General features: G+C 35.9%; 1 protein-coding gene across 4 annotated transcripts in view; it reads right to left on the bottom strand.

Moving 5' to 3' along the window:
* Positions 1–26,664, bottom strand: part of DPP10 (dipeptidyl peptidase like 10) — a 201,389-nt gene that overhangs the window by 39,283 nt on the left and 135,442 nt on the right. For 3 of the 4 annotated variants that reach the window (XM_070957038.1, XM_070957037.1, XM_070957040.1), the window contains 9 exons: positions 24,227–24,350; positions 13,611–13,649; positions 10,725–10,832; positions 7,719–7,810; positions 6,330–6,377; positions 5,252–5,373; positions 3,818–3,865; positions 1,143–1,241; positions 966–1,035 (listed from right to left, as the gene is read on the bottom strand). In XM_070957038.1, coding sequence (XP_070813139.1) covers positions 966–1,035; positions 1,143–1,241; positions 3,818–3,865; positions 5,252–5,373; positions 6,330–6,377; positions 7,719–7,810; positions 10,725–10,832; positions 13,611–13,649; positions 24,227–24,350 — 750 coding nt within the window. The remainder of the gene's footprint in view (positions 1–965; positions 1,036–1,142; positions 1,242–3,817; positions 3,866–5,251; positions 5,374–6,329; positions 6,378–7,718; positions 7,811–10,724; positions 10,833–13,610; positions 13,650–24,226; positions 24,351–26,664) is intronic. The other variant, XM_070957039.1, reaches the window with a different exon arrangement.

Below are 26,664 nucleotides of genomic sequence, written 5' to 3'. Positions count from 1 at the left end.
AAATGAATGGTCGAAAAAGAAAAACATACACTGGCTGATTACATAAAAGACTGCCAAGAACACGCATTGAAACAAATTGGAACTTACTGAACGTGCAAGAAACAAAACATCAAATGTATGTCAAAGTAACATCATCATCATCATCATCATCATCATCATCATCATCATATAAAAATAAAAACAGAATGCTGCCAAGAAAAAGCACTGCACAATCAAATTCTAAAAAAGATCAAAGAGAAAGTGGATAAAGATAAAATCTGACAATGGTTTACAACTGGAATATTAAAAAAAGAAGCTGACGGCTTGATTGATATGGCAGTTGAATAATACAATCCCAGCAAAATTTTCAGTTTACAGTAAGTCAGCATCAATTCTATAAAAACTAGATTCTGTAACACCTTTGTTCCTATGCCATCTGTCTGGTAAACTCACAAGATTCATTTTTCTCGCCATGTACATGTATACATCTGAACTAGATTGTGTTGTTTCTCTGTGTCTTATAATATATGTGGATATATGCATAAGTTTGTATTTATTTATTTTTTCATGTTTATGTAGTGTCTAATGGAGGTGGTGACCCTTTGAAAGCTGTATGCAACGAAATTTCATTTTAACGCATACTGTACATTCAAAGTGACAAAAAAGTTATTCTAAGTTCTAAGTTCTTTGAAAATGGAAAAGAATAAAAAATTTGATAAAGACAGGTAATATAGGTCCATCTTGGATTACACAGCCTCCATAACTGAGAATAAAGTTTTTTTTCTGGTTTTTTAAAATCATTTATGTGATCCTTAATAAAATTATAGTTGCATGATGAACATATGATGTCATCCCAACAGTGTTTAGAGGTCACTACTGGGAAGGCTATTTTTATAACTAAAATGGCCATTCTTGAAGCCATATAACATATAAACAATGTAATACATCAATTTCACAAATTTTAATAATATCAGGGTTATACTTACACTATTAGGAGAAGTGGATACATATTTCGATCTGAGAAATCCTTTGGAAATGTTAACTGTAAAGGAAGTTCTTTTAAGAAAAGAGCAAAAGATTAAAGGCTGGTAGTTTGAAAAATGAATTAAAAGTACTATTTGAAAACATATATTGTCTTTTCCAAAATTTTCTAGTATATTTACCATAGTCATCAATGTGAAGCATTCTAGTTTCTGTTCGTAGCTTTTTTCTCATTGAAACTGCTTCTTTTAAAACAGAGTTATCTTCTAAAATATAAAACTCTGTAAAATACAAAGGCAAAGAAAGGAACCAATATACATGTATGCTTAATTGGATGGAAATTTTAAAATACAATTTATATGACAGATGCAGTCCATATTTTTAAAGACCAATTTTTGGAAAAGCACATCTACAGAGTAAAATAAATATGGATATACTGAAAACGCGTACATATTGTATATAGAGAGATACATTTCACTCATCTTTTCCATTAGTACCTATTAAGTCTTATTTCAATTTAAAAGAACTATAACACTTGGAGAACATTAAGCTAAACTTCCTGTCATATTACAGATGTGACCCAAGTAGACTTTAATTACTGAGCCTTTGTGACCAGATTCATCGGCAACTACAGCTGGAGTTTCAGCCTGCATTTTCAATTGGAAATGGAAGTTGCTAAACCAAAAGATGCATGGACCTAGCTATATGGAATTAGCATTTTCTCCTGTGTTTGATTTTGTTATGCTCTGCTAAATGCAAGGATAATCTTCATATGTTCAATCAATGTTCAATCTGATAAATGGAATCTAATGTATACGGTACTTTTTATAGGTCTTTGGCTTTGTATATACGGTCTTAAAGGTGAACTCAGCAAAACATATGTTTTACCCCATACTTCACCCAAATAATGTGTCATATAAATTTTTTCCACATATGCAATTTGGCTTTTACATAAAGGAATAAGGTACAATAGAAGTTATTTGTTAGAGAAAAGTATGTTCCAGGGATAAAAATGTCAGTGACGTTTTGTTTTTGGAGATACTAGGGTAATACAAGTCAAACATGAAGTTAAGAGAGGAGATCCTTGATTCATCATGCAATTCCCATAGAACTCTGGAAGTGCTTTTAACACTAAAATTATATATTAAATTAAGTAAAATGGAAGATAGTTTTTGAATAACAAGATAAGGATCTTGCTGATTCTGTCTGTGGTGCCTTTTATGTATGGGAGGAGGGCTTTGCCGTTTTCTTGTTCTCTGTCTTGGATTTTAGTGGGGGTTTCTTTTTGGATTAGGTTGGTAATCTTATTTCTTGGGAATCCATTGGATGTTAGTACGTTAGTGAGAGTGTGTAGTTCGGTTTTTAGGTGTTGTTCGTCAGCTAAACGTTTTGTTCTGGAGATGAGTGTCTTGGTTACGGAGTTGATCTGTGCTGGGTGGTGGTGTGAGAGTGCGTGCAGATAGCGGTTTGTGTGTGTTTTCTTCTGGTAGATGGTGTGTCCTAGGGAGCCATTGGATTTTTTGTAGACTAAGACATCCAGGAAGGGAAGTTGGTTGTTCGCTTCTGTTTCCATGGTGAACTGTATTTTGGGGTGTAGGCTGTTGAGGTGTGTGAGGAAGTTGTCCAGTTTTTCTTTCCCATGTGGCCAGATTATGAAGGTGTCATCTACATATCTGAGCCAGAGTTTTGGTTTGTGATCAGATTTTTCTAGAGCTTGGGTTTCAAAGTGTTCCATGTAGAGGTTAGCAATGACAGGTGAGAGGGGTGATCCCATGGGTGCTCCTTCTATTTGTTTGTATTTTTGTCCGTTATAGATGAAGTATGTATTGGATAGGCAGTGGTTGGTCAGATCTAGGATGTGCTTGGGGGGGTTATATTTGTTTTGGATAGCTGTCAGGGCTTCTTTGATTGGCACTTGGGTGAAGAAGTGCCAATCAAATCCCAAATCCCCTGCTACTCAGACTAACCCGAGCACAACCAAGCCCCCACCTAAACAGAACACACACCCAGCCAATCAGAGCACAGCCAACCCCCCATCCAATCAGAGCACAGCCAAACCCCCAACCAATCAGAACACACCTCCACCCAATCAGAACACATCCAAGCTCCCACCCAATCAGTTCACACCCCCACTGGCAGTTAAAAGGAAGAAACAGCTGCAATCACACAGATTGCTCCTAGAAGCACGAAGCCGAAGACACCAGCCTGAAGATGACGAATGAGACTTCATCGAAATGTTGCCAAGAAACCTCCAATTTTACGCGGGAGAAAACCCGAATAACCAAACACCTACATATATATATACATATATATATGTATGATATTTTGAAAATATTTTGAATTTTTAGAAAACCTATATGTATTTGTGTGTACTATAATGTATATGTGTCTTATTTGTATGTGTGTACATGAATGTGTTGAGTTGCTTAAACAGAGAGATTTAAGCGCACATAATATTTGTATCATTAAAAAAGGATCAATTAGATAACTGGCATTCAGAAACGATTCCTTAATCCAGACTAATTGTATTAGAGCTTTAAAGTATTTTAAAGCATATATTAGAAGTACTGTAATAGGAACTCAATTTGCATAGTTATTTAAAGAGATTGTGCCACTGTGCCACCTAATTATTGTAAGCATTAATGGGAAATAAAGAGTACGTAATAATGGAAGATCACTCTGAAAAATCCCTGATAAGTTATAGCTACTGTATTAATTTCACCCTGTCCTTATTGCTTACGTACATGTTTATTCCTAGGTTGTAATTAAGATGAGGTTTAGAAATTAATTTCCTGAAGGTCTCAATTGAAAGGGAGAAAGCCCACAAGAAAATCCCCAGTGAACTGGTATAACTTACTTTCAGGATTAACTGTGCTGTGCAGGCTGACAATCGGAACACCAGGTCCTGTAAAACACCGAAGGACAGGCACAAGGAGGAAGTAAATAAAAGAAACTAGCTTTGGATTCTTCAACTTAAAAAAAAAAAAAAACTAAAGCAAAACATAAATTATTCTAAGATACAGTTTTCAAAACTACTACTTCATACATTTTAATACTTAGCATATGAATGGTCCCATTAATGCCAAGGAAATAGCATAGTCTGCTGGGAAATAATAAATGCGTGATTGTTATTATCTTCATCATTTCAATTTTACAGCTGAGAAATTGACACATAGAGCGATTAATAGCCTGATTATATAAAGCACAGAGTACCTGCAGCTACTATTAAATCAAAGAGAGAACAGGGAGCATTCAGACTTTGCAAAGTCATTTGGAGGCCATTAGAAAACTGAGTGGAAATCTCAGAAGAAACGTATCCAAACATCTTGTAGCTTTGATTCAATGTACAGATAAGACTGCCCTGGTGAAGAGGGCACCTGATTTCATAGAATAATAGACAAGGAAGGGGCCTTTCAGAATATCAAACCGGTCCCCTCCCTGCTCAATGCAGGAATTCAAATTAAAACATCCTTGCTTCTACACACTGGTGAAAGAGTCCACCCTATTCTTTCTCCTCCTCTTCCTCCTCTTATGGTATTGCAATCTGCAACGTTCAGAATGCAGGATGTCTTTAGAAATGCTTCCCCTTAGAACTGTAGATTGTGAAATGACTGTAGCAAGCAGGTAAACAAGCAAACAAAGAAACAAACAAACAAACTAATAAATATCTGTGTATATAGTTCATTCTCCGGCAACTTCCATAACCTTCCTGGGCATTTTACTAACGATAACAGGAATGTTATTTATGTCACTGATTGACAAATGTGATCTAGATCTGCAACTATTCAGACTTTTGGCTGTGTGTAACTTGATAGTAGGGGAACACATTGAAGGATATCCTTTTAAATAGTTTAAATAACTAGTGAATACAACTTTAGTACATCTTTTATACAATTACTTCTAGCCACCCGTCTCCCTTGGTTCTTTGTTTTGTAGACCATTCTATCATAAGAATGATCGAATTAATCAGTACAAAATTTAAATTGTCCAGTAAGGCATTTTTCAAATCTCACAAGGCTCAAGGTTGACTCAGCCTTCCATCCTTCCGAGGTCAGTAAGAGGAGGACCCAGACTGTTTGGGGCAAGATGCTTAGAGTGGGCTGTAAAGCACTGTGAAGCAGTATATAAGTCTAAGTGCTATTGCTATAATGCCAGAGTTGAGATTTTGTAACTACTATAACGATATAAATATTTTATTTGTAATAGTTATCACTGAGCTACATTATTTTTTTGAAGTTCAAAAATATTTCATTTAAAAAAAAAGTGTAATAACAAAGAGAGCCTGGCTTACCCTTACACTGTAGAATGAAATACTTGATTGAAGGACTAAACTTTGCATTAAAATATGTACAATGATCTTCCATAAAATTGCATGAGAGGCATTGACGATTCAGCAATTCAGTTGTTGACACACTAAGGAAGTAAAAAAAAAAGTGATCAAGCACAAGAAAATGTACAGCTAATATGCAGTGCAAATATATAATTATAAGAAAAAATTCTTTGGTTTTAATTGTCAATACTTCAGATACTACAAATAGTCCTCAACTTACAACCACAATTGAGCCCAGAATTTATGTTACTAAGCAAGACAGTTGTTAAGTGAGCTTTGCACCATTTTATGACCTCTCTTGACACAGTTGTTAAGTGAATCACTGCAGTTGTTAAGTTAGTAACATAGTTGTTAAGTGAATCTGGCTTTCCCCATTGACTTTGCTTGTCAGAAGTTCACAAAAGGTGAACCCATGACCCCGGGACACTGCAACCGTCATAAATATGAATCAGTTGTGAAGCATCCAAATGTTGATTTGACCATGGTCATGCTGCAACGGTCATAAGAAGGAAAAATGGACATAAATCACTTTTTTCAGTGCCACTGTAACTTTGAACGGTCACTAAGCAAGCAGTTGTAAGACATAGACTACCTATACTGAACAGGGCTACGTTGTTTCTTCTCTCAAACCTCTTCCCTATGTATCACCAATTTTTTCTCCAGCAAAGGAATGCAGTGGGAAATGGAGGATGTGGAAATATGTACAGCTTTTGGGAACCCCGGCCTTACAATGAAAGAGAACAACACTGACTGAAGCTTCATTTTTATTACTTCTACTTCCTTGATATTTTCCAATGCATATAAAATGCTAACTAGGCTTAGTATTATACTGTGAAGGATGACTTTGGGTTATTATCTTTCTGTCACAATATATATTGTTCCTTTGAAATTTGCTTCTTTTATAAACCCACAGATTCATGCAGAATTTCTAAGGTATGGACGGGATCTTTGTTGACATTTAAGTTAATTGCTTTTTTTGTAAACAAAGAAACACAGCCTGTCAATCACTTAGGAATCACAGCGTACCGGATCTGCTTACCTATATAATTGTCTTCCTCTTGATGAATTCTCAGTACTTAAAAAATAACTGGCAAAATGAGAAAAACAAAAACACCTTTAGCCCAGGTGAATATGTACTAATTTGCTGTAGATAATAAACATAATGAACATCAGACCTAAGAATTTCAGTGATATAGGAGAAGAGCAGGATCATTCTTACCATTAGCTCAACTGAAGGGGCAATCCACAAAACATCTTGAGACTGGCTTATTTTTTTTACATTGCTCCTATCTTTACATTGCTCCTAGTTTTTCATTAGCAAAGAAGCTTTGCAATTCTAGACTTATTTTCCCCTTTCAGGATAAGATATCCAATTCATACAGTTTTATCATCATTAACATCATGATCATTCATGTTGACTAGAAAGTGCCCTTAGGTGATTAAGAAGGAAACTTGAGAATTAGCATACCTGGCTTTGTAAAAATAAAATACAAATTGGACTATTGCATATGCTATGTTCTATGCAGATGGAGCGTAATTAATGATTAAAACATTTGTTTTTATCAGAAGTCTTACTGTTTTGTGTTCAGAAGAGATTGTCTGCCTCAATTCTCCCAGATTAAAAAGGAGAAGCAAATTAACTAATGATCAGGCAGAACAACTGATCTTGTTCTGAGAAAAAGAATGCAGGTTTTCAAAGTACTCACCTTGCTTGTATTAAAGACAACAGAGATATTAAAAGACAACAGAGACTTTAGCTCATTCTCATATTAGGTACCAATAACTAAACATCTGTTATAATTGAAAATAGCTTCAACGCTTCTACATATTTAAATGAAATCTTTTATAAATCACATTCAACAAGGTTTATTTCTATGCAATACAGGATTGAAGTCTTAACAAAGGTAATTATTAATAAATGATATTTTTCAGGAGTTTCTGAGAAATCCTTTCTGTTAACAGAAGCACATCCTGGGAAGCACAAACTGGGAAGCACATCCATTTACAACCTAAGAATAAACAGCAAGAACCATTCCTTATTATTTTTGAAGGTAAGCAGATTTTAAAAGTGGGAGATCCAAGGGTGAAAATGTATTTAATTTTTAAATCCTAATGATCTGATTACTTACAATTCTAAAGCAAGACCACTTGGAGATATTGTTGCCTAACCCAGTGTTTGGATTTTCTTATTTCAATCAATACTTCAAAGCAGAATTTATTACAGCCTAGCCTTATTTTAATATCCAGGAAAAGTTCCTAGAATATATCAAGAGATTAAATACAGTTTGTCTTTGTACTTATGGTTCATGGCTAGTATTAGCATTTAATAACAAAAGAAACATAATTAACATTGCTATACCAATAACATTGAATCTATCTTGATAACACAGATATTTTACCTGAACAGACAAAGAAAAATAATGCTCACATCTTTTGGGTATTTTCATCATATGCCAAGATTTTTATAACTTCCCAGTTCCCTGATGTCAGATGTCGTATACTAAATTGTTCATTTTTGATCTGCAAAAAATAATAAATTTAACCTTTTTTCTCCCATGACTTTCCTTAATTGATCAAAGCAATGACTGGCAGAAGGGGTCAAATTCTATGGGCCCCTTTGGTATCAGTCAGGATATATAAAAGGCTGCAACTTGAAAGTAAGAAAAATGAATGGAACAAATACAAATTAACAAATGAAATGAAAAATATATAAAATAAAATAAATAAAATAAAAATATATTTAGGGTTTGTAAAATTAAGAGATGCATGAGAAATATGGAATATATTTAGTAGGGAGTAAGATAAGAAAGTATGTTGTGAAGGTGGTGATGTCATAATGTATTTATAGATATATTTATATGAATTCTCATAATGTTGCTTAAGATGTGTTGACTGAGAAAGGTATATGTGCGTATTTCTGTATGCAAATGATGCCGTGATTTTGCCTGGGAGCATGAATGACTTGCAGCAAATGTTAGATATATTGTGTGATGTAGTGAGAAACATGAATCTGAAAATTCATGAATCAAAGCTCAAGGTATTTGTATTTGACAGGTAAAATGGAATGAATGAGTTAACACAAGTTTTATACAAACTGTAAAAAAATAAGCAAATAGCTGACTTTGGTAAAATGTTAACTGAAGATGGGAAAACGAATGCACAGATAAATGGTGGTAGAAAGATAGAACGTAGTTTGCAGGCTATTGTGAAGAATGAATAATTATTGAAATAAGCAAAAATCAGAGGCCTTGAATAAGAGGGGGCGTCTGGATACTGCATTGTATGAAAATGTAAGCTTATTATGTCAGGAATACAAAAAATGTAAGATGAATGCAATGAAAATGGGTTATTTAAGTTTGCAGTAAAATAGAGATAGGGCCAAGAATGAATGGAACTAGATACAATGCAAAAGTGAGTGATGAATACAAAAGTAATATAGCTGGGGCATTGGCAGATAGGAAAAAAAAACCTCAATACAGCAACCTAAATTGCATGTAAAAAAGGGTCAGGGTTTCAATTGTATAGTTGCAGCTGTTATTTTGACCCCTTGAGCCTCTCCTTGCACCCAGGTACTCCTGAAGTACACTGAGGTGATTGAGACATATTACAGAATGAGGATCAAACTAAAAAAAACCCCACAACTGAATGAAAGACAAAGTGAATGGATTGAAAGGAAGGGAAGGGATAAGAAAGTCCTGTTTGGATGGTGATTGATGATGATGATGATGATGATGATGATGATGATGACACTATCCTTACAAATTGTAGCATTTGTTTTGCTGAGCATACACCTGTGTTACAAAAACACTGATGTTCATACATATCTGGGGGTTGGGGGGGTTGGGGACAGGGTTTGGAAAGTACAGTTCAACAGATATCTAACTCTTATATCTTACAAGAGTTGGATATCTGTTAATTTCCTTGAATTCTCAATGACAGTATATCCTATAGCAGTCTACATGTCTTTAAATAGTTTACTTCAGTGGGATTCAAGGAAGCAAATATTACATTTTGTTAGGTCTTTTTCCCTTAATGTTTATATAGTTAAGCTATAAATATTTCCATGAGCAAGGAACTCTATCTTAGTCTTCTGATAATGAAAATTACAGTATCTAGATGCAATGTCTCAATACTTCACTCACACAATAAATAGCATTAGCTGAAGATGTTTTCTCCTTGGGTAATGAAACGTTGTCAAAAAACAAAAACAAAACAAAACAACTCAGAGAGCACTAAGGAATCCACAGCTCAACCCTGAACTACAAATATCCTCTTCTATTAGCATCAATGATGTTTTAATTTAATAAAGTGAATACATTACTTGCAGGAAAATAGGAGAAAGAAGAAATAATGGTCACCAAGAAATAATTCACAAATAATCTGTAAATGTTAAAACTGTGCAATAGAGTCTTCTGTTAAGGAAAACAACATCTGTGTTTAGCATCCATATCTGTATTAATATCCATTGATATCAATATGAAATAGAATATTTCCACTGACTTTAAAAAGAATCAAACAGAGCTTGAGCACAGGGTTAAAACTAACTCTTGTTTGTCTTTGAATTTAAAACTGTGTGCCTAGAATTGTATCATCAAAAGCTCATTGGATCTAGTATTTTGGACAGGAAATCTTTTAATGCATGTTCCTCATCCTAGGAGAGATTTATTTCTTAATTTTCTTTGCAAAATTGATGACAGTATTAGGGATATGGAGGGGCTAGTTTATTTATGATGCATCTTCATTCTGGAAAGCAGGGCAATTCTGGAACTAATCTGATCCAATTAGAATTCTAGATCCCCAGCAAGATATATTCTGTCATAGACCACAGTGTGGTGTGTGTGTGTGTGTGTGTGTGAGAGAGAGAGAGAGAGAGAGAGAGAGAGAGGGAGGGAGGGGGGGGAGAGGGAGAGGGAGAGGGAGAGGGAGAGGGAGAGAGAACGAACAGACTGGTTTATCACATAACTAGGGATTCATACAGGAATTCCACAAAAATAATTGGGAGAGGTTTTTTTTGAATAACATTCCTTTAAAAATAGCAGTGGACAGTTTTAAAAACTCCTGTAATTTAGTGTTTTAGAATATAGTGGGATGCTAACTTTCATGGCAACACTGGTGGCAAATGTCACGTTGAGCGAGGGTTTTTTTGTGCAATAATTTTAGTAATGTCACTCCTTGAACCAAACATTTCCCTTTAGACAAGTGTAATATTCTATAGGAAAGATTTGACCCAAAGCAAAAAAGGATTACTTACCCATGTGTTGTCTATTGTATTTTTATTTTGTATGTACTTATATCTAAGCACAATTTAAAACAAACCGGTTATTCCCCATAAAACCAACCTTGTGAAGTAGGTTGAGCTGAGAGACAGTAATTTGCTCAGAGTTGCCCAATGAGTTTCTGTGGCTGGAATCTAACTTAAGTAAAAGAAGCTCACCTGAACATTAAACATAGCAATATGGTGGAATTCACCACGGCCGCCTTGTTTAACTGGAACTGTCATAAAAAATGTATTGCCATCTTTAGAAAAAACTGGCTCCTCATTCTATAAAAAAAAAAACCAGAGAAAAATATTCTTGTTAAAAACGACTTCATATATGCTATCATTTTTACAGATGGCATATTCAAATACTGACACATTGAAGATAAACAATATATTATGGCATAAATATGATTTTATGTTTTTTACTGTTTTTACAAAGGCTTATAAGACACTCAGGGCTATGGTGCATAAGGTGAGTGGCTACAGATGTCATCTAAATGAATAAGAGACAAGATAACAAAGCACAAAAATAATTCAAGAGGCAATTCCATTACTTAGAAATCTCCCCCACCCCCAAAACCCCCCAACAATTTTAAACTGCTTTGCAATAGAGTAAATCCTTCTTTGTGCCTTTAGGTTAATGTATGGATGGCTTAAGGTAAGCAGAGAATACAGTTCATAGGCAGGTCTCACCTTGATTTCCTGACCTCCATGAATTTTGCATGGCGGTCCAAAGGGAAACTGAATTTGCCTTCACAGGAACACAAGAAGGCTTTCTATGCAAGCTGGCTCTGGGAACATTCTGAGAGACCTCCTCACCTTGAAGGAAATGCAAGTACAGTTCTCCTGACCTCCAGACAATTACTTAAAGAGGGCTAACCTCCTGGAATCCAGAACAGCTTTTTTTTACAGTGAAATATACCGGTAATTACCATTAACACTGTAGGAAACTTACATGAAACTTCTGTCTTCCAGTAAGTTACTAGTGTGAATCATTGGCTATGTCTGTATTTTCTTATGGATTGTGGATATCTGAAAATACAAATATAGTCCATGATAATCACTTCACACGTGTGTGTGTGTGTATGTGTGTGTGTGTGTGTGTGTGTGTGTGTATACAGACTGCCATACTAGTTCCCTTGGAAGAGACTTACTTTAGGATCTCATTGGCCAAAGAATTTTGGATGGTTAGGTCTATGAGAAGAGTCTTTTCTTCTGTGGCCCCTGCTCTCTGTAATATTCTCCCATTAGAGGTGAGATCTTCTCCCACACTCCTGGCCACTGGAAGAGTCTGAAAACTTGGCTCTACTGCTTGGCTTGAGGCCCTGATAGGGGACTGCTACATCCCCAAGCCCAGACCGTCCAGCGCCTTGGTTTTTAGTTATGTATTGAATCCTCTCAATTTTAATTGCTTTGTATTATCTTTGTTACTGTTTTTATTATATTGTAACCTGCTCAGAACAACTTAAAACTTTAATTAATGAATAAGGCAAGTTCTGCAGCAGAGAAAGCCCACCTCACGAGACCCACCAAATGTGATTCCCTGACAGGACACACAATATGCTTTCCCTGCCACATCCAATAGGGCGGAATGATAAAATTGGGGACAGGTGGGCCCTCAGGTAATCCAGTGCCATAGCATAAAGGGTTTTAAAGATTAGAGCCAACCCCTTGAATTGGACCTGGAAGCAAACTGGCAACCAATGCAGCTTGCAGAACAGAGGTGTAACATGCACTGTTCTAGGAGCACACTGCCTGTGCTACGGCATTCTGCACCTGCACCTGAAGGCTTTCGGATACACAGCCCCATGTTGAGTGCATTATAGTAGTCCAATCTGTAGGTGACTAGGGCATAAATCACTATTAGCAGAGTCTGCCAATTCAGTAATGGGCACAAGTGGCTCATGACACAAAGCTGTGCAAAAGCTTGTGTTTTGTAATATTATTTACTATGTATAATATTAAATTTTATAATTTTTTGGCTTTATTTTAAAAATGGGAAGCTCATGGAAAGCTATTTTGCACTATCATTATGTATTAGAATAGAATAGAATAGAATAGAATAGAATAGAATAGAATAGAATAGAATAGAATAGAATAGAATAGAATAGCAGAGTTGGAAGGAACCTTGGAGGTCTTCTAGTCCAACCCCGTGCCCAGGCAGGTAACCCTACAACACTTCAGACAAATGGTTATCCAACATCTTAAAAATTTCCAGTGTTGCAGCATTCACAACTTTTGCAGGCACGTTGTTCCACTGATTAATTGTTCTAACTGTCAGGAAATTTCTCCTTAGTTCTAAGTTGCTTCTCTCCTTGATTAGTTTCCACCCATTGCTTCTTGTTCTACTCTCAGATGCTTTGGAAAATAGTTTGACTCCCTCTTCTTTGTGGCAACCCCTGAGATATTGGAACACTGCTATCATGTCTCCCCTAGTACTTCTTTTCATTAAACTAGGCATACCCAGTTCCTGCAACTGCTCTTCATATATTTTAGCCTCCAGTCCCTAATCATCTTTGTTGCTCTTCTCTCCACTCTTTCTAGAGGCTCAACATCTTTTTACATCGTGGCGACCAAAATAGTGAGATGGTTTCTTGTCTAATGCGTTGAAATTCATTTTTATTAAGACACTTGATTAGGCATTTGTCTAATGGCAGACTTATTATGTATTGCTCTGAAGGAAAGAGAAGCTGAGGGTCTCTTCTCTTTGGCAATCTATGGGGTCATGGGCCAAAAGTCAGACTTTCTGTATGTAACCCTATCCTGTGAAATCTATGCTCCCTTTTGCCTGGTTGGATAACCATCTGTATTAACTATGTCAATGTATATAGTTTAATATACAATATAAACTGCCAGGAATCAGAATAAGCTGGGCAGTATCAAACTGCAAGCTATCAAAGACCTATACTAGAATTTTATTCTATGATGCCATCAGAAAAATACAGCAACTATAGTGAGGTACCAACTCATTTATTTTTTTAACTCTGCTGAAATTACTCCCAAGCTTTTAAGAAATCATCAATATCTGTACTTTGTTCCAAATAATTAATAATACTATACCTGCTTAGAAAGCCAGACTTCAGATGTAAATTCATACTTCTAAAAACAACACAAAATATAGTTAAGTATGCATAAATATCAAGAAGTTATTTATTGCAGAATTATATGCCTAATAGGTTGCATTTTGAATCTTAAAATTGATGGATTGATCAATTTTTATTAGCTGCCACAATCTTTTCCAATTTGAATGCTCTTCAGTTATATGAAGCAGTTCATAAAATGTCAGCAATGGCCATATATGATAGATTATGGGGAAGCTGTGAAATGAGGGAAGACAGAACAGAAAAAAAAACAAGTGCAAGAGTCGGCTGACAGAAATGACAACTTACATCAAATAGATACGAGATCTAGGATGAAGTATTTAAATCATTCAAAGAGACTCTGCCTTAATTAACTTATATGAGAGAGTGAGAAATTTAACAAAACTTTAACAGAGTTGGAAGGAACCTTGTAGATCATCTAGTCCAATCCCCTGCTCAAGCAGGAGACCCAATACTATGTCCAATCTCTTCTTGAAAACTTCCAGTGATGAAGCACCCACAACTTCTGAGGGCAAGCTGTTCCATTGGTTGATTGTTATGTCATAAAAAAAATCCTTATTTCTAGGTTGAATCTCTCCTTGATCGGTTTCCATCCATTTTTCCTTGTCTGGCCTTTCGGTGTTTTGGAAAATGGGTTGTCCCTTTCCTCTCTGTGACAGACCCTCAAATATTGGAATACTGCTATCATGTCAACCCTAGTCCTTCTTTTAATTAAACTAGATATACCAACTTCCTGTAACCATTCTTCATATGTTATAACCTCCTCTCACCTAATTACTTTTGTTGTTCTTCTCTGCACTCTTTCTAGAATCCCAATATCTTTTTTAGTGTGGTGACCAAAAGTGGATGTAGTATTTCAGGTGTGGCCTTACCAAGGCTTTATGTAGTGGTACTAGTATCTCATGTGGTCTTGATTCTGTCCCTCTGTTAATGCAATTTAGGATTGCATTGGCTTTTTTGGCTGCTGCTGCATACTGCTGGCTCATATTTAATTTATTGTCCACTAGGAATCCAAGATCCATCTCACAGTTACTGCTATTAAGCCAGGTTTTACCTAATCTGTACATGTACTTTTGGTTTTTCTGGCTTACTTTTCTCTACACTGAATTTCATTTTGTTAGATAAGGCAGAGTATTCAAGTCTGTTGAATCTTGAGCCTAGGGTATTGTCTATTTTTAGTGTCATCTGCAAATTTGATGAGTTCCCCTTTTATTCCCTCATCTAAGTCATTTATGAAGATATTGAAGAGTACTGATCCTAAGATGGAACCTTGTGATATCCCTGCTTACTTCCCTCCATGTAGATGTAGGGAACTACTAAGGACTACTCATTGAGCATGGTTTGTCAGCCAGTTGATTTGTCTTTGAATAGTTTGAATTTACATCACACTAACATTAAGTAAGGGAGTGAATGAATTTTAGCTCTTAGTTCCTTGTTTTTGTCCAACTGTATGGGGCTGGCAATCATGACACCTGGCTACCTATAAAAGCTTGAATGGTTTGGTTGTTTGATCTACAGTACCACCTGCATTGTATAATTCCAAATGACAGCCTGAATTCATGTTATTTTAAGGATGTTAAGTGAATTCAGAGCATGGGGCCTTGAAAGCAAAATACTTCATCTCTATGAAACAGCCTACTCCCAAAAATTTGAATGGCACCCTCTCTACTGTCTTTTAGAAAGGAAGTGAAAACAAAACTGTTTGGAAGGATATTCAATATGCACTGTTACTAAAGAAAGACCCCTAAGAGTTATGATTGTTACACTCCTGTTATAACTGAAGATAATGTTATAATTTTTATGGGAGTATCATTGGAATTGGTGACTTGCAAACATACAAATACTCTGAAAATAGAAATCCATATATTGGAGAGCTCCAACATTTCTGAAAGCATAATTATGAACTATTGTGCATTTAAATTAGCTGCAAAATTGCATATAAATGCTATTTGACACAAAAAGGACACAAAAGTGTAGGTTGTTTAACACTACTGTAAGTAGTAATCTTTCAAAGATAATTTCCTGTTTTTTTCTTTAATGGGGGAAATCTGTAAATTCATAAAGGCTGCTAAACACATGCTCTTCTTTCAGCTATTTGTGATTCTAGTTTAAAAAAGGGACACTAGAAGAATGAAGAAAAATAATACTTTTTTAAATTAAAGAATTTACAGTATGAATGTATGAATTCTACAAACAAAATGCCAAACAACTGTCAGGAAAAATAAGGCTTTTTAATTTTTTATTTTTTTTTTGCAAATCCACAGAAAAACCACCCAAACTAACCAGGTGCTCCACTACCAAAGCAAGAACCCAACCTCCCACCAGACAAGCTGTGTAAGGACTTTATTTAAATGAGGCCAAATACGCTGCAGTAACCCAGAATAGCAGAAAAAGGAAATAGAACAGTGATGAAATTTAAAATTTGTTACTACTGGTTCTGTGGGTGTGGCTTGGTGGGGTGGGGGTAATGTGACTGGGTGGGCGTAGCCAATTTTTTTTACTTTTAAAATCATTTTTCTACAACCTTTTAGGCGAAGAGGTTGTAAAAAATGCTTTCAAAAGGCTCTGACGATCCCAGCTGAGTTGCCTGATTGGCAGAGGCTTTTTTTCTTTTAAAAGCCACTGCCGATCAGACAACTCAGCTGGTATCGTCAGAGGCATTTAAAAGAAAAAAAGCCTCTGCCGATTAGGCAACTCAGCTTGGATCGTCAGAGGCTTTTAAAAGAAAAAAAGCCTTTGCCGATCTGAAGAGGTTGTAGAAAAAATGCTTTTAAAAGCCTTTGATGATCCCAGCTGAGCCACACGATCATCAGAGGCTTTTTTTTTTACTTTTAAAAGCATTTTTTCGGCCGAAGAGGTTGTAGAAAAAATGCTTTTAATTTTTTTTTTAAAAAAGCCTCTGATGATTGTGAGGCTCAGCTGGGCATGAGGTGGGGGGGAAGGATTTTTGCTACCCGTTCTTCGAACCACCCGCCTCCATCACTACCGGATCGGGCGATCTGGTCTGAACGGGAGCATTTCACCCCTGAAATAAAACATCTATACAACATATTCCAACAAAATGGATACCCACGGAACTTTATCAAAAAGCCCCTGACCACTCAACCCAATACAGCACAACCAACAAAAAATTGCTAAAAATAATTACTTTAGTATACATCAAGAATAACTCAGAAACCACCAACAGACTACTGCAACCACATGGAATCAGCATAGCACACAAGCCAGCTAAAGCCTTCAAAACATCCTAAGCAAACCAAAAGTCCCAGCAATCCAAGAAAAAAACAGGAGTCACTTACAACATGCAATGTAAGAACTGCAACAACTATTACGTAGGACAAATAGATAGAAGACTAGCAGAATGCATCCATGACAAAAATTCTTTAATTCCACAATATATAGACCAATTTAACCATAGTTTCAATTGGGAAAATATGACAATTCTAGACCAGGCCAAATCCAAAAATGCCAGGGAATTTCTAGAAGCCTGCCACTCTGACAAATCAGCATTAATAGACACACAGACATTAACAACATATATGGACTATGCAAAAGAGACAATCAACCAGCCCAAAAGAGAACAAAAAGACCCCAGCACCTCTCCACCAGCAATCAGCACCCAGATTAGCATAGATTAACTCCAAGGTTAATATATAGGTCAATTTTTTAATTACAATGTTTTTTTCTTTAAACAGGGCAGGAGGGTGGATTTGGTCCCTTTGAATCAATGTTAATTCCTTGTGATTTTCTAAACACATCCCTGAAGTTTTCTTGGCAAGATTTTCAGAAATGATTTTTCATTGTCTTCTTTCTGGGGCCGAGAGAGAATTACAGTGGGCTTTGTGCCTAAGGTTGGACTAGAACTCACAATCCTTTAATTTTTAGCATGGTGCCTTAACCACTACACCACACTGAGCCTCATTTAAACAGTGTCCTGTTTTTAGATACAAAACCTAAAAAAATTGAAATATAATTATTCAAAAAAAAAGCTCTATAACAAAAGAATTAAAAATAGCAAAACTAGAAAAAAAAGAATGAAGTTAAAAAGAAAGTGTTGCAATATTTTCAGGATCAGACTCAATAATGATAATAAGAGTTAGAGGTTTAAATATATTTCTCTTTAATTATAACAGGCATTCTATATTCACTGAATATTCACAGATAGAAGCAAGGAAAATGGTGAAGGTGGCTCCTTATATATACAAGGGGTGGAGCCAAGAATGGGAGTGGTGAATTATGAATACATTAGGAACCAAAGAATAAGTTAACCCCCGATGTCCCATATATACATTATTTACACATTAGGGAATAAGGCATTTACATTTCACAAATCCCCCTCTAAATGCCGGTTCGCTATACAACACCAATTACATTCAGATTCAGGACAATATAAGACATATAATTTTGATGTTAAATATTTGTGCTGTTTAGAAGGTAAAGGCTTCGTCAATATGTCAGCTAATTGTTCAGAGGTATCACAATGCACTGCTTTGATAAATCCATCTTGAGACAATTGTCTCACATGCTTAAATTTTATATCTATATGCCTGGACCTTTGTCCAATGGCATCGGATCTGGATATTTCAATGGCTGCTTTATTATCTTCATGCATAACAAAAGGCAAAGCAGGTTTTTTCCAAACATCTGAAATCAAATCATTAAACCATACAAGGTTATTTGCAGCTTTGGACAAACAAACATATTCCGCTTCTGTGGTCGAAGTGGCTACCAGTTCTTGTTTACCAGTGTACCAGTAAACTGGACAGTCATTTAATAGAAAAATATAACCAGAAGTGCTCTTTCTGCATGATATATCTCCAGCCCAATCCGCATCTGCGTAACATGTAAGTTTTGGTTCTTTATCATTACTAGGTTCTAATACTAAGCAAAAGTCTAATGTACTTTTCAGATATCTTAGAATTCTTTTGACTGCTTCCCAATGATACATTGTTGGTTTGCTAACATATCTTGACAATAAGTTGAGTGGTAATGCAATATCTGGCCTGGTCCAATTAGATATATAAAGAAGTGAACCTATGACTGATCTATAAAATGTATTATCCTTGAATTCAGGGGAAGATTCATCAGTGTTTCTAAGGAAATCAGTTTGCATAGGAGTGTCACAGGGTTTGGCATTGTTTAAATTGCATTTGTTCAGAAGTTCAATGATTTTATCTTTCTGAGTAAGTTTGAATCCCCTTCTAGTTTTGTTAATTTGTACACCAAGGTATTTGTTTACTTTACCTAGAGATTTCAACGAGAAATGTTCGTTTAGCTTATTTACAAAGGTTTCTCTTCTCTCCTTGTGTTTTCCTATATATAAAATATCGTCTACATAAATTAATACAAATTCAATATGATCATCACTCTTTTTTACAAAGAAACAGTTATCAGCAGTGGTAGCGTTGAAATCCATGGTCTTAAGTACTTTTACCAAGCAATCGTACCATCTTTTGCCAGATTGCTTTAATCCGTATAGACTCTTGTTCAATAGCCAAATTTCATTCTTATTAGTGTATTGACTGTGTGGTGCTCTTACATATATTTCCTTATCTAGTTTTGCGTGTAAATACGCAGTCTGTATGTCATATTGAAATACATCAAGATTGAGTGCAGATGCCACTACTAGAGCTGTTTTAACACTCTCTGTTCTCACTGTGGGGGAGTATGTGTCAGTGTAGTCCTCCGGATATTTTTGTGCATAACCTTGTGCAACCAATCTAGCTTTGTATAGAGTATTGCCTCCTTCTAGATTCTTAATTTTATAAATCCACCTGGTACCTATAATCGTTTTATCTTTAGGTGCAATCGCAGGTGTAAACACATTTAATCCTTGCAAACTTTCCATCTCTTTTTTCATAGCTAGTTCCCATTTTTCCTTTTCTTCACGAGGGAGTTTTAATACTTCCTCATATGTATTAGGTGTCATTTGTTCACCATCCATATGCATTATGTAATCTCTGTATTTATTTGGTACTTGATTTCTATTGTTTCTAATAGCTCTTTCGGGTTTGCTATGGTTATCATGCAAATATCTTGCTTCCTTTTTTGTTAATGTGTCTGTCTTTATTTTGTGCTGACTATTTGTCCAAGTTTTGGTTTTGTTTTTATTTTTGTTGATATTTTGATTTTCTATTGTCCCTTCCTCACAAGATTTTGTATCTTTGCATTTATTTGGAAATATTTCATTAAGATGTAATTTAGACCAATTGGCCTGTTCATGGAACACAGCTGTTCTGGAGACTATAAATTTGTTATTATTATCAATGAATCTGTACCCTTTGGTGCCAGTTTCATATCCCATAAATCTTAATCTTCTGGATACGTTTTCTCCCTTTCTTCTCAACTGCTTAGGTATGTGTACGTCTGCAGTGACTCCAAATATGTGCATGTGCGCTAATTTGGGTTTCCTATTATACATCACCTCATATGGTGTTTTATTCACAATACTGGACCAGGTTCTATTTTGAGTGTAATTTGAATAATGTAAGGCCTCTGACCAAAATTGTTTGCCTAAACCAGCATCCTCTAATGTGCACCTAATCATGGTTTGTAGTGTGGAATTCTTTCTCTCTGCAATCCCGTTTTGGAACGCAGAAAATGGACTAGACGTGAAATGTAGCATTCCTCTATCCTTTAACCATTGGGAGAATTCTTTAGACATGAATTCACATCCCCTATCTGTCATAATTTGTTTTATTCTGATATTATGTTGTGTTTCTATGCGTTTGTAGAATTCCTTAAATTTCTGAAAGGTTTCATCCTTGTGTTTTAATGTGTAAACAAAACCATAGCGACTGTAATCGTCTACTATTGTTAGGAAGTAACGTTTTCTATAAGTGATTGATGGAGTTAATGGACCAACTAGGTCCATATGTACTAAGTCAAAAATTTTGTTAGTTGATCTGTTGGATTTTTTTGGTCTGGGACTAGTTTTTAGTTTAGTGGATTTACATACTGAGCATTCCAAATAATTTTCACAATTTTTTATTTTGACACCTTCTGCGTGTTCAGTCATTTTTTGTACTACAGGAAAACTTGCATGTCCTAACTTCCTATGCAAGATGTGAGCACACTCATCATGAATTGGTTTACCTATTCTTGGTTTCTTCTCATTGTGTGTATTTGCGTGATCATGAGATATTTTACATTCATCATTGTCACTGTTACTAACATTTTCATCATCTGCCTCAATATAATCTTCCATATTTGAATCAATGTTATGTAACCATCTTTCTTTTGTTATTAGATAGGGTAGGCCTCCTTTAATCATCACAGTGCCTACATTTGTTTTGTCCTTCTCTAAAGTTGCTTTTCCCTTTGAGAAAACTATATTGATGTCAGAATCTCTGCTTAGTTTTATGGCACTTAGTATGTTATGAGGTATTTCTGGAATTAACAATACCCCCTCTATTTTTCCTAGGCCAGGCAAGGTCACATTTCCTCTGCCTAATACTTGAACCTTTTCTTGATTAGCTACCTTTATTACAAATTTATCTTCTGTAAATGAAGACAATATATTTTTGTTATTAGTGGTGTGGTTGGTTGCCCCAGAATCAATAAGCCAATTATTGTTCTCATTTTGTTGTGTTTTAGTGCTGTCTTGTTTATTTAGTCCATTCAGTGAACCAGATTTTCTCTCTTTTGAATTTTCTCTACCCCCTCTACTATCTCTGTAATTTGGTGGGCTTCTATATTTATGTCTATCTGTGGAAGACTGTCTATAATTGTATTTGCTCCTATACTCTGACCTATGTCTCTCCTTTGAGATTTTGGGACAGTCTCTTCTATTGTGTTCCCTGGACCCACAATTATGGCATTTAAAAGCTTCATTGTATTTTTCCTGGAAAGCTACCTTCCTAAAAGATTTGTGTTCTGTGTGATTGCTGGAACGATTTTTTCTTGAATTGTCTTCTGCTATCAATTTGTTAGATAGACTTTCTATGGATAAATATCCTAGATTGATGGTGTCTAAGTGTGACATAAAACTATCCCATGATGAATCAAGTGAATTGATAATAACACTTTTCATTGTTTGATCTGAAATCACTTCCCCCCTCAAATGCAGCTCAGCTCTTATTTTGTTTAGAGATATCAAATGCTCACTTATGGAAACCCCTGGTTTTACTCTGGAAGAAAAGAAATCCTTAGACATTCTTGTAGTGGTAGCTACACTATCGCTGTGAAACAGATTAAACATGCATTGAATTATTTCTGAAACAGTTAGGTTTGGTTTGATGCTATGATACATTGCAGGAGACACGCTAGATATTATTAAGAAAAATGCTCTATGATGTAAACAATCTATTTTTAAAGTCCAAGGTCTTCTTGGAGGACTAGTGATAAAGAATAGTAAATTTTCTTTCATAAAGACAACCTGGAGCTGTTGATACCATTCTTGCAAATTAATGCCATCAACTCTAAGTTTTGGGAAGTCACTGGGTAAGTTTCCCACATTATTTTGTTCATTACTTACAACCTGAGGTAGTCCGTGGTCTCGCAAGTGCAGGAAATTGCAAAACGGCATGGGGATGCTCGCAACGAGTCTGCGCGGTTCTCTGGCCAGTTCAAGTCTTTCCGGACCGTCTACGTAGTTTCGCACATGCGCGTTGCTCATTTCTTCTTTGGCGTCGTCGTGGAAGGTTCTCTCCATTGCAGCTCGCTCGCTCCGCTCCTCTTCAGACGAGTCGGTTTCTGGCTCGGTTTTAGGAGTTTTGATGGCGGCGACTGCTCTTTTCTTTCTTTTGTGTGCGTTGGTACTTGATCCGGTCTGCGGTGTAGGGCGGAATCGACATGGCTCTCTGGGCTCGGGCGTCGTCGCTCTCGAAGTCAGGATGGGAGCGTGCAGGTCTTGAGGTATCGGCTTGTTCTCTAGCTTCTTCGTTGTCGCTTTGGAAATTTTTAATTTTGGCCCAAATGCAGCAAAAAGCGTCTTCATTGCTGACTTTACTTGGGATTTCGTTAAGTCGTCTTCGCTTTCTGATTCTGGTTCTTCTGAATAGTTTGAATCTTCCTTTTCGCTTTCGTTGTCTGATAACGTTTTTCGCGCCAGAAATTTTGAACTGAGCATTTTGATTGGCTCTGCTTCGCTCACTTTGGAGGCTTGTTGGAACCAAGATGGCTGCCATTCAAAATTTCGCGCTGGATCACATCTTTTCTTTTTCATAACGACTTTCTCTGTAGTCATATCACTCACAGTTTTTTGGTCTTTGGGTTTCTCTTTAGCAATGTTTTTCTCTCTCGCTGCTCCGCTGTTTTTCAGCATTTCTTGGAGATTCGCGATGAGGCTTTCATCATTCTTCTGGCTTTTTAATAGTTTTAATATCTCTGACCTGAGTTCGTTATTTTCTATTTCGATTTCCTCCTGGTCATTATTTTCATTTATTAGTTCTTCTTCTTCAGTGGTGTATTCTTCGGATTCTCTCGAAATCGCGTTTGTGGATTCGTTGATTATTTCTTGTTCAGTTTCTATTTCTTTGCTGTAGGCCCTGGTGTTGGGCCTATCTTTCTTAGACATCTTTAGGTATTTATTGAGTCAATTAACCATCCTCTGCTACCAGCTTGTTGCAATATTTTCAGGATCAGACTCAATAATGATAATAAGAGTTAGAGGTTTAAATATATTTCTCTTTAATTATAACAGGCATTCTATATTCACTGAATATTCACAGATAGAAGCAAGGAAAATGGTGAAGGTGGCTCCTTATATATACAAGGGGTGGAGCCAAGAATGGGAGTGGTGAATTATGAATACATTAGGAACCAAAGAATAAGTTAACCCCCGATGTCCCATATATACATTATTTACACATTAGGGAATAAGGCATTTACATTTCACAGAAAGGAAGAGAAGAAAATACACTCTCAAATAACACAGTAAGACTTCTTTCTAGCTAACACAGTGAAAATAATAGAATCATATTGATTCAAATCATCAGACATTTTTTTCAACTACAAATTAAACTGATCATATTGTCTGATTTTCTACAAGCTAATATAAGAGCTGACAAATCTTACTTGGCGAGTGTTTAGAGTCTGGTAGATCATCTGTATTATTTTCTGATCAACAGAAGCAGGTTAAGCAATTGGCTTAGACATAAATTACTAGTTTGCCATTAACTCTTTTCAAAAAGAGCACCTTGCCGTTGACAGTATTATGGGATTCCAAAATTATCTATTGTTATAATACCAGTAATTGCTGTTTCATCTCCTGGATAAGTGCTGCCAAATATCCTACTGAGAATTCAAACTGTTTCCTCACTCTGTTTAGCTTTGTCAAATAAAGATAAATTTTTGGAACCCAGAATAGTTTTATGGATACCCAGCTGTTCTCCCTACCTGATTTTCTAGCCCATGGAGTTGGAATGAAGAACAAAAGTATCATCTGATATTTATGTTCGTGGCAGGTTGTCTTTGTCTGTAAGCACACTAGATCTACAGTGAGGTATTTAATACAAGTTGTATGTTAATGCACAGAAATGAGCTGAAGTAAAAAAAAAACCTCTAAAGCTTGTCCTACATGCATAAGAACCATTATTAAAATGTAAGCTTAAAAATGAACAAGAAGTTTCATACCATACTACAGGCACCAGTGGTTGTTTCACACACTGTAAGGATGGATAGATTTTGAGGCCTGTTTAGCCACCGCACCACAGTCTTAGTGTTGCTCACCCACTTGACCATCGTTATATAATATTCTCTAAAACAGAGATGGATTGTAAAATACAGGAGTTACAAGCAGTTTGTATCAATTGCTTTAAGATATACAAGACACTGAAAAATTGCTGTAGGCAATGTGAATATTGCTATAGGCAATGTGAATATGCTATATTCATATATTTAATACTCAAACATCCTTCAAAATTGACTTTAGCATATTCAGAATATGTAGGATAACTCTCATGTTGTTTTGATCACAATACTTTGCCTTACAGTTTATCAAACTAAACCATACATTCACACAGAGATATAATCTTCAAATCCATAAGCAAAATGCCAACATAGTGCCAGGAAAAACAAGAGATAGTATGGTTAACTATTTAGGGAGTTGGACTGTGGAGTGCATGTAAAATGAGGTGACCTTAGGCCAATCACTGTCTCTTAGTCCAATGAACAGGATTGTCACTGTGGGTGAAAACTGGAGAACGGAGTACTAACAAAGTCACTTTCAGCTTCTGAATGAAAGATAGGGCATATGAACATAACAATATCATAGCATTCAATATTTTTTGGCTACATAAGAGAATCTACACATAATATTTATGGTTGGAGCTATTCCCTCTACCTCTAGAAGACTTATTAGATTGTCATGCAGAAATACTGTAGTTATGCAGGGTAGTTTTCATTACCAGTTCTGCCATCATTTAAATTTAGAAACACTTAAGTTCTTAGTTGATTACGTGCCATAAAATTGTTGCCATTCTTAGCAACCCATAAGTATGGGACTCCCTGTACTTATGTTTCCACTTAAAAGAATATCAATCCACAGCAAAAGGTGAAAAATATTTTACAACAATACACCTGGATTTCTTTTTTTTTTTTGCCTTTTTTTTTCTTTTTTTCTTTTATTTTATTAAGGTTACACCTGGATTTCTGATGACATCTGTGATATTTAACAATAATTTTGCCAAATCACAACTCAAAATGTTTTCTTATTACTTAATATCTTGAAATAACATTGTACTTTTCCATCACAGGTAGTCCTCGACATACAACAGTTCACTTAGTGACTGTTTTAAGTTACAACAACACTGAAAAAAGTGACTTATGACCCTTTTCCACACTTCTGATCATTGCAGTATCCCCGTGGTCATGTGATTTACATTTGGATGCTTGACAACTGACTCACATTTATGATGGTTGCAATGTTCCGGCTCAGTTGTAACTTGAGGACTACCTGAATTTCAATTTGATGGTTACAAGCATTATTATTATTTATAGGTACTCTCGACTTATAGCCATTCATTTAGTGACTGTTCGAATTTACAGCAGTACTGAAAAAGTGACTTATGACTTTGTCACGTGATAAAAATTTGGGTGCTTGGTAAGTTATATAGTTATCAGTTGCAGCATCCCAGGGTCATGTGATCACCATTTGTAATCTTTCCCGCCAGCTTCTGACAAGCAAAGTCAATTGGAGAAGTCAGATTTGCTGAACAACTGTGTCATAAAAGTTGTAAAATGGGATGCAACTCACTTAACTCCCCCATTTAGCAGCATAAATTTTGGACTCCCCTGTGGTTGTAAGTCAATCCCTGTATTGGAATACTTTTTTTTTTTACTTTTTCTTTCTTTCTTATAAATTTTGGAATTGTATAAACAAAAACCCTTTAAACAAACTTATTAATATTTGACACATGCTTAGTAAAATAAGCAGACAGTAAACTCTAAAAAGAAAAGGAATTTCTATAATTATTATGTAGACACAGATATATTTTATATTCCAATTAACCTTAAAACAAATCTTACAATTGTATTAGATCAATTTCACGTTTAGACATCACCTTCACACTGTCATTTGGTGCATCAAACATAACACTTAATTCAACTATTCTGTATATTTATGCCTGTGTCTGGGAGGAGGAGACTTTTGCCTAAAGGTCAAGTTTCTTGGAACATCAGTTACATGCAACATCAAGCAGAGACACTTTTTCAAATTGTGTGGGGCCTCAATTGCTTAGGTATCCCCTCTTTGCCTTTCATTGTTGTGCATACCTCTTTCACACACATTTATATACAAACAAAAGGCCCTTCCCAAAGGCTCCTCAGCTGATCAGTGTAGAACAGCTGAGGAATATTGGCAGTTTCTATGGTGATACAAGTACTTCAAAGTTTCAAAAATAGAGAGTGCGCAAGAAGCATCCCTGTAAAACGGGGTGTCAAACTCAATTTCATTGAGGGCCACATCAGCGTTGTGTTTGACCTCAGGGGAAGGGGTGAGCATGGCTAGGGGGGGCATGTCCAGCTCGGGGTCACTCATATAGGGGGCGCCTGTGGTGGGCCAAGTGCTCTGC

Source organism: Pituophis catenifer, unplaced genomic scaffold (genome assembly GCF_029215685.1).
Source record: "Pituophis catenifer annectens isolate HBS135680 unplaced genomic scaffold, rPitCat1.0.hap2 SCAF_1, whole genome shotgun sequence".
Classification (NCBI taxonomy): domain Eukaryota; kingdom Metazoa; phylum Chordata; class Lepidosauria; order Squamata; family Colubridae; genus Pituophis; species Pituophis catenifer.
The sequence above is the reverse complement of the archived record's forward strand: the minus strand, read 5'-3'. Positions and strand labels throughout refer to the sequence as shown.